Source organism: Atta cephalotes (genome assembly GCF_000143395.1).
Source record: "Atta cephalotes unplaced genomic scaffold scaffold00081, whole genome shotgun sequence".
NCBI classification, from domain to species: Eukaryota; Metazoa; Arthropoda; class Insecta; order Hymenoptera; family Formicidae; genus Atta; species Atta cephalotes.
In genome coordinates, this window is record NW_012130145.1 from 492318 (window position 1) to 499804 (window position 7487).

At 34.4% G+C, this 7487-nt stretch overlaps 1 protein-coding gene across 1 annotated transcript in view; it reads left to right on the plus strand.

Moving 5' to 3' along the window:
* The window catches only part of LOC105624536 (lutropin-choriogonadotropic hormone receptor), an 8692-nt gene extending 1938 nt beyond the window's left edge, over positions 1-6754 (plus strand). Inside the window, exons 2-13 of the mRNA XM_012205897.1 lie at positions 1904-1975; positions 2720-2791; positions 2859-2927; positions 3088-3231; positions 3368-3508; positions 3649-3714; positions 3823-3966; positions 4055-4126; positions 4212-4501; positions 4712-4891; positions 4988-5182; positions 5346-6754. Coding sequence (XP_012061287.1) covers positions 1904-1975; positions 2720-2791; positions 2859-2927; positions 3088-3231; positions 3368-3508; positions 3649-3714; positions 3823-3966; positions 4055-4126; positions 4212-4501; positions 4712-4891; positions 4988-5182; positions 5346-6754 — 2854 coding nt within the window. The remainder of the gene's footprint in view (positions 1-1903; positions 1976-2719; positions 2792-2858; positions 2928-3087; positions 3232-3367; positions 3509-3648; positions 3715-3822; positions 3967-4054; positions 4127-4211; positions 4502-4711; positions 4892-4987; positions 5183-5345) is intronic.
* Positions 6755-7487: the final 733 nt, after the last annotated feature.

Genomic DNA, 7487 nt, shown 5'->3' on the forward strand with positions numbered 1-7487 from the left:
TTAAAAGTTGTTATTAGTTACGTTTAGTATTAGTATGTGTGTGTGTGTGTGTGTGTGTGTGTGTGTGTGTGTGTGTGTGTGTGTGTGTGTGTGTGTGTGTGTGTGTGTGTGTGTGTGTGTGTGTGTGTGTGTGTGTGTGTGTGTGTGTGTGTGTGTGTGTGTGTGTGTTGTGTGTTGTGTGTGTTTATATGTGAATGTGTGCGTAATATTTTCCCGAATACCTTAGAAGTACAAAGACTGGGTAAGTGGCCTTGAAGCATCGAAAGTTTTCAAAGGCCCACCTGTAACGGAATCATGATCCCGAAAGCGTAATTAGAACCCAATGTTCGTGCGCGTTCGAGAAAGTTCCATTGGAACTTCAAAAAAAAAAGCCTGCGTCAAAATATCGCAAGACGCCACTGTGCTTATACTTTTTCTATTTTAAGACGAACGAGAGGAAAAATACTGTTCGCTGACACAACCTGGGCATCGCAAGTAACTGGATCGTTCCATGTTTCTATTAAAATCCAAGTTAATTGTTTGTCAATATTTAAAAATAAGCGCAAAAAACATTTAACGATTAACTTAATTTTTCAAAAAAATGTTGAATAATTGGGAATGATACAAAAGGGGCGTTTTATATATATATAAAACAATAAGTCACGTAAGTCAATGAATAGTGGTTGCGTGCGAACAAAGTTGTCGTGTCGGACGTTGGGGCAAATGTACTCATTAGCCACTTACTTTGCGATAATCTTACACAAACAGATTAGATTTTGTGTTACCGATATTCATTTCTATTGTTTCTACTAACAATACAAGTTGTCACTGTCACTACAGACACACATATTTGATTTATTTTTTGTTCCTGAACCAAATTGCACTAGAATTCTCTTTTTCGCTTTCGATAAATATTAAACATATATCTTGTTTATTTTAAGTTTCAAAAGTATACACTAGTTCAGCTACAGAAAATAGATCTACTTTCTTTTTTTTATATTTTAATTAATCACTATCAATACACACTAAGAAAAAAAGTTATTCATTTGATTAAATTAATTTAATTTGTCTTTATTTCTTTATTATATATTATATGGAATATCGCGCTGTCTCTTCGTTCCGTTCAGTAAACGGATAAGTAGACATCGATCCATTCTGAGCAAAGGAGGTCGAAAGACTCATAAAAATGGGCCAGAATCTGCGCAACCCTCGGTCCGTTCCTCTCACGTTCACGCGACACAAGAATAGAAATGTTGATTCATATAAGTTTTCACGATATTGTCCTTTTTTTTTTCAGATTGCAAAAACACTGCCAACATTTTTATCCGATGTTTTGTGCTGAATTTTACAAGTTGCTCGTTTCGTTATTATCGATCGAAGTGAAGTAGTTCTGTAGATCAAGTCTAAGATAATTTTCATATAATACTGAGAAAAAAGTATATTGATACGTATGTGTGTTACTATGACTACCAACAGATTATCTAACAATAAGCCAAGTTTAATTATAAGCTAGCGATTTATCAATTTTAATTATTCTTTAATATACATGGCTTAACTTGTTTCACTTTAAGTGGGAAGAAGTAGAATTTCTCAGTCCGTTTTCCTCTCTGGCATGAAGATTTCATTACGAATACAATTTCTTGAAATCGTCTCTCGTGAAAGAATTATTTTTAAAAGGCGTCACTCAATGATCCTTTGCCTGTTAATATTTTTCGCTTTGCCTTCTGCAAATCTTATATATGTTCGAACAAAAAATTACAACATTTTGCTTTCTATTATATTAGCTTTCCATTACATGACATACACTGCAGGTTGCAATATCGAGATACATGAGAAGCACATTTTGTTCGTGTTATATCTTTAATATCTGCGAATATTTCCTTATTGCAATTTTATTCAATGATTTTGTTGTACTGTGTTTCAGTGATTTGACCAACAATAATATAACGGACATTCCAATACGTGCTTTCCATCGATTTCCCAATCTCGAAATTTTGTGAGTATTATGAAATGATGAAGGAAAATGCATATATTATAGAACTTAAGTAATCACGCTATATTCATATTAGGTGTAAAGGTTTGCATGAAATTGAATGGAAAAATAATGGATTTCTTTTTACTACCTAATATATATAAGGCGTCCCAGAAATAGGTGACCAAAATTTTCTATCATATTCTACTATTCCTAAGAATGAAAAAAGTCATATATAAACATCCCGAAATTCTTTCTTTTTAAAATATAAATACTTTTTGCGAGAGAATATTTTAAATGTTTATAATTTACTTGAAGAAATCGCTGAAAATGATTACCTTGTATTTCACAATACAGATGCTGAGCTTCTCTACAGTTTTTGTTAACTCATCCATTCATGAAACGAATATATTAATATTTGAATAAATCATCTTGATAACACTATCTTAATCATGCAACATTTAGATAAAAACTAATTTATTACGACAAACTGCCTTTGATGATAGTATCCTTACTTTACCACAACAATAATTCATGTGATATCTATTCGTAAACTTTTGAGATAAACAAAAAGTGTTTATATCTCAAAAAGGAAGAATTTCCGAATCTATGTTTATGACATTTTTTTTATCCTTGTGGACAGTATGAAGATAGAATACGATACTAAAGTTTGGCCACCTATTTCTAGAACGCCCTGTATAAGATATGTATGTGTGAATATATATACATATATATATATATGTATATAATAGATTTTCATTTTTTTAGATTTCTTCGACGTAATCATCTACGTGCCATTCATGCCAATGCGTTTATGCACTTAGCAAACCTTCGTATATTGTGAGTATATGAAAAATAAATCATCGTCTATCCGCAACATAATATTTTTCATCCGTCTTATCTTTAGGGAACTCGATGAAAATTATTTAACGAAGATACCTTCTGCTGTTGTAAATCTACTTAGCCTCGAAGAATTGTAAGCGTTCATTAAATTAGTGTCTATCTTAAATTAGTGTAAAATCTGTAAATCAATTTTTTCATTCAAAATATTTTTTTATGCTCTTTTTCTCAATGCATTGTTCTTAATATTATCTAAATGTAGCACACTTTCATGATGTTTCCATGTATCTCTCTAGATCTATATCGAATAACAAAATAAAACAACTTACGAGAGATGCATTACGCTACGCTAGTAATTTGGTATCGCTCGACTTACGCGGAAATCCTATTAAGGAAATACATGACGAAACCTTCCAGAATCTTGGCAAACTCCGTAAGTTGTAAGTAATTTATTTTCAACTATATTTTATAGTCTTTATCCGCATTTATAACGATTAGCCTACATGATAAACAATTTATTTGATAAACAAAATTGTGCTGCACTAGTATAACTCTACATTTTTCTATCAATTATAGAATATTGTCAAATGTGAAGGAATTACGACTTTTTCCTAATCTAAATGGAGCAATATCTTTAGAAGTATTAAAACTGGATCGTTCTCAATTAAAGGAAATTCCTCCTAATCTTTGTCGGCAATGTCCAAAACTTAAAAGTCTGTAAGTTTAATTGAAATTATTTAGTAGTAAAAAAATTTGTTCGTAATAATACTGTTTTTAATAATTATTTATTTCTCCTATTAATAATTACTATTTCTATCAACATGTATTCTACATGTACATTCTATTTCTATTTTTAGCGATATAAAATCTAATTTTTTGACTGAAATACCAAATTTACGAAACTGTAATGAACTTCGCGTTTTGTAAGTATGTTACATAATATGTAAATAAATTATTATAATATATTTGCAATATATTTGAAACAGTCGAACAATATCGAAGATAATGTTAATTTGATTCAAATTTTTTAGAGATTTAGCTAGTAATATGATTTCTACATTACCCGACGACGCATTTAAAGGTTTGAATATGCTGCACGATCTTCTCTTGTCCAACAATAACTTGCAAAGCATTTCTAGTGATGCATTTATCGGATTATCTAGACTCCAAGTTTTGTAAGTGTAACATGCTTGATCAAATTACTTTGATTTTATTTTGAGTTTCTAATAATTTCTATTCAATTTGAATCATTCATTTTGTTAGAGACTTGGAAAAGAATTATATTGAATATATACATCCTGATGCATTCAGAGAAACAAAACGATTGCAAGACTTGTAAGTGCATCTGTACAATTGTTTTATAAGTCAGTATTTTTATAAATCAATTGAATGCAATTAAGGTATAGGTATTTATTTATAGAAATTTAGGAAATAATGTTTTCCCTACACTGCCGATAAGAGGCCTTGCGGGATTATTGCGTCTTAAGACGTTTAATAATCCTGCATTGCGAGAATTCCCATCTCCTGAAAGATTTCCACGAGTACAAACAATGTTACTGTCGTATGCTTATCATTGTTGCTCGTTTCTCTCGCTCGACGTGGAGGAATCTGTTACAAAATCACCGGTACAGGAATCGATTTTGTTTCCGACTGATGATTTTGATACTAGTTTATGGAATTCGACATTTAGCGATATCTGGCCACAATTGGGTAAGTAATTTTTCTTCGTGTTTTCTTTTTTATCTTGTATTTTTGATGCTTCATCATACACACTATTTGACACTTAATTGCTGCAAATCATCTAATGAGATCTCAATTATTGAAAATCATTTGCATAATGATTGGATACGTGTAAAGAGCAAATATTTCATCATATTTCATCATTGATTTTTGCGGCACTGAAGTGATAACATTTTTTAGATAACTTGACTGACAAATTCGGATCGCAGATAAATGAATTTTGGGCTAACTTTGGTTCAGATTTTACCTACCCCGGAAATCTACCTTCCTACGTAGAGGATTATTTCGAGAATCTAAATAGTCGAACAACATCGACGAGTCGGACTATATCCTCTCGTATCCAATGCTTGCCTCAACCTGGTATGTCAAACCTGGTCAACAATGATTCGAAATGCATCAAACGTACCATTTTAAAACATTGCATTTATTTGATTAATTCTTATGTGAAATTTTCAGGTCCTTTTCTACCGTGCCAAGATTTATTCGACTGGTGGACTTTACGATGCGGCGTATGGATAGTCTTCCTCCTTGCCATGCTCGGGAATGGCACTGTAGTATTTGTCTTGATTTTTTCGAGAAGCAAGATGGATGTGCCACGATTTTTAGTCTGCAACTTAGCCGCTGCTGATTTTTTCATGGGTGTTTATCTAGGTAATTTTCTTTTTTCTTATATTTCTCCCATATTTAATGTTGCCATTATTGCAATTGTTATCTACATGTTATTCGACTGTATATTGATTATACTAACTGATGAAAACTCTCTATTGTCGAGTTCTCTTTGTGATCTTTATTCAATGAACGATGTGTATTTTAGGTTTATTGGCTGTTGTTGATGCCTCGACATTAGGAGAATTTCGAATGTACGCGATACCATGGCAAATGTCGGCCGGATGTCAGTTGGCTGGTTTCTTGGGAGTCCTTAGCTCTGAACTGAGCGTATATACTCTTGCTGTGATTACTTTAGAAAGAAATTACGCTATAACACACGCGATGCATTTGAATAAACGACTTTCCTTGAAGCACGCAAGCTATATTATGACGATAGGTTGGTGCTTTGCTCTATCCATGGCGACTCTGCCGCTATTGGGAGTTTCGGATTATAGAAAATTCGCTATTTGCCTACCGTTCGAAACTAATGGCAGCGCGGCACTCGCATACGTCGTATTTCTCATGCTAATTAACGGAGTAGCTTTCCTGATATTAATGGGGTGTTACTTAAAGATGTACTGTGCGATACGAGGCTCCCAGGCATGGAATTCGAACGATTCTCGCATAGCGAAGAGAATGGCGCTGCTCGTATTTACAGATTTTCTCTGCTGGTCACCGATAGCCTTCTTTTCTCTCACAGCGACTTTCGGATTGCAGTTAGTGTCTCTGGAACAAGCGAAAGTTTTCGCGGTATTCGTGCTACCGCTCAACTCTTGTTGCAACCCTTTCCTATATGCGATCCTTACAAAACAATTTAAAAAGGATTGCGTGCTGATATGTAAAGCAATCGAGGAATCACGTGTAACTCGAGGTATCGGTAGATGCCGACACAGCTCGAATTTCAGCAATCGGCAGACGCCCGCCAATACAAACAGCCTCGTCGACCGGTCATCACGAGAGAATCAAGGACTTCAAACACCGTGCACTTGCAATTCGAGATTCCTGGAAACTGGAAGCCGTTGCTCATCTTACCGTTGGTGGAGCGCCGGAATATTCTGGCCATGTACACGCGACTCTCGGCCACGGCACACGCATAATGATCAGTACGCCTATCAGATCGCCCAGATTCAACAGAAGCAGCATAAACGGGCGTCTTCCGTGTCATCCAGCGAAAATTTCTCTTCGTCCAGATCGGACTCCTGGCGACAAACGCATCACTGTGGCATTCCGCTTAGATTGCTAGATCCAAAACGAAGAACTTCCTCTTGGTTGATCACTAGGAAACCGTCGCAGGATTCGAATTTAAGTTCCTCGCGTAACGACTCTTCTGGTTCCGCGACCACTGCCAGCACCAGTACTTGGCGCATCTCGAGATCTAGTGCCTCTCTAGAAATTAACGCGCGTAATACACCGAGACCGATTAGACCAAAGCCGCGACTAACTCGTCAATTCGCTATTCAGGAACCGGAACCTCCAGGATCTCCGGGAAGACTGGCCGTTAGATTACTCGCCACGATACCTTCCGCGGCTGAGACCAGCGATCAACAAGATGACGAGAATACACCGACAAATTAAATATTTCTATCTCTAACTATATATATTTTTGTGTATTATACATATGTAATATGCATCGCATTTTTTAAATGTATTCTCGTCGAGCGAATTCTTCGACAAATTCAGTATTAACAATCTTCGCTGGTATACCTGCGTAGCATGTAGTTATATGTACTTATATTTATGGCATTTTGTACATCTTTAGAATTGTTGCTTAAGCGATCAAGATAACGAAAACGTGCTAAATGTTATGTATATTATCACCATATGGTATTAAATATGTTTCTTATTTCTTTTATTCGATGTTACAATCTATTTTAAACGAAAAATTTAACGAAGATTTATGAGGTATGTTTTTTTCTAATGGAATACCAACGAATATATGTCTAAACGTTATCAAGAAGTAATAGACGAATTAATTTAATAAGTGTAATCGTTCTTGCGACGAAACGCAATCAGATTTGTCAGACGTCAAATCGACACTGATTCATTTCGGTTAATTGTATAAACGTCTAACGAAGTAGTCCGTCCGTTCGTATATATATGTATATGTACGTATATATGTTATATATTTATATTTTTATGTTATAAGACTGATTATGAGTTTTTTTTAACTCTGTACCATTTACACCAATCATAGGTCAAAGAGTTTTAGCTACTAGTTTCAGCTAGTAGTCATTCGAGTTATAATATACATCAAACCTTTATGCATATATATCATTATATATATATATACAATATATACCATATATAT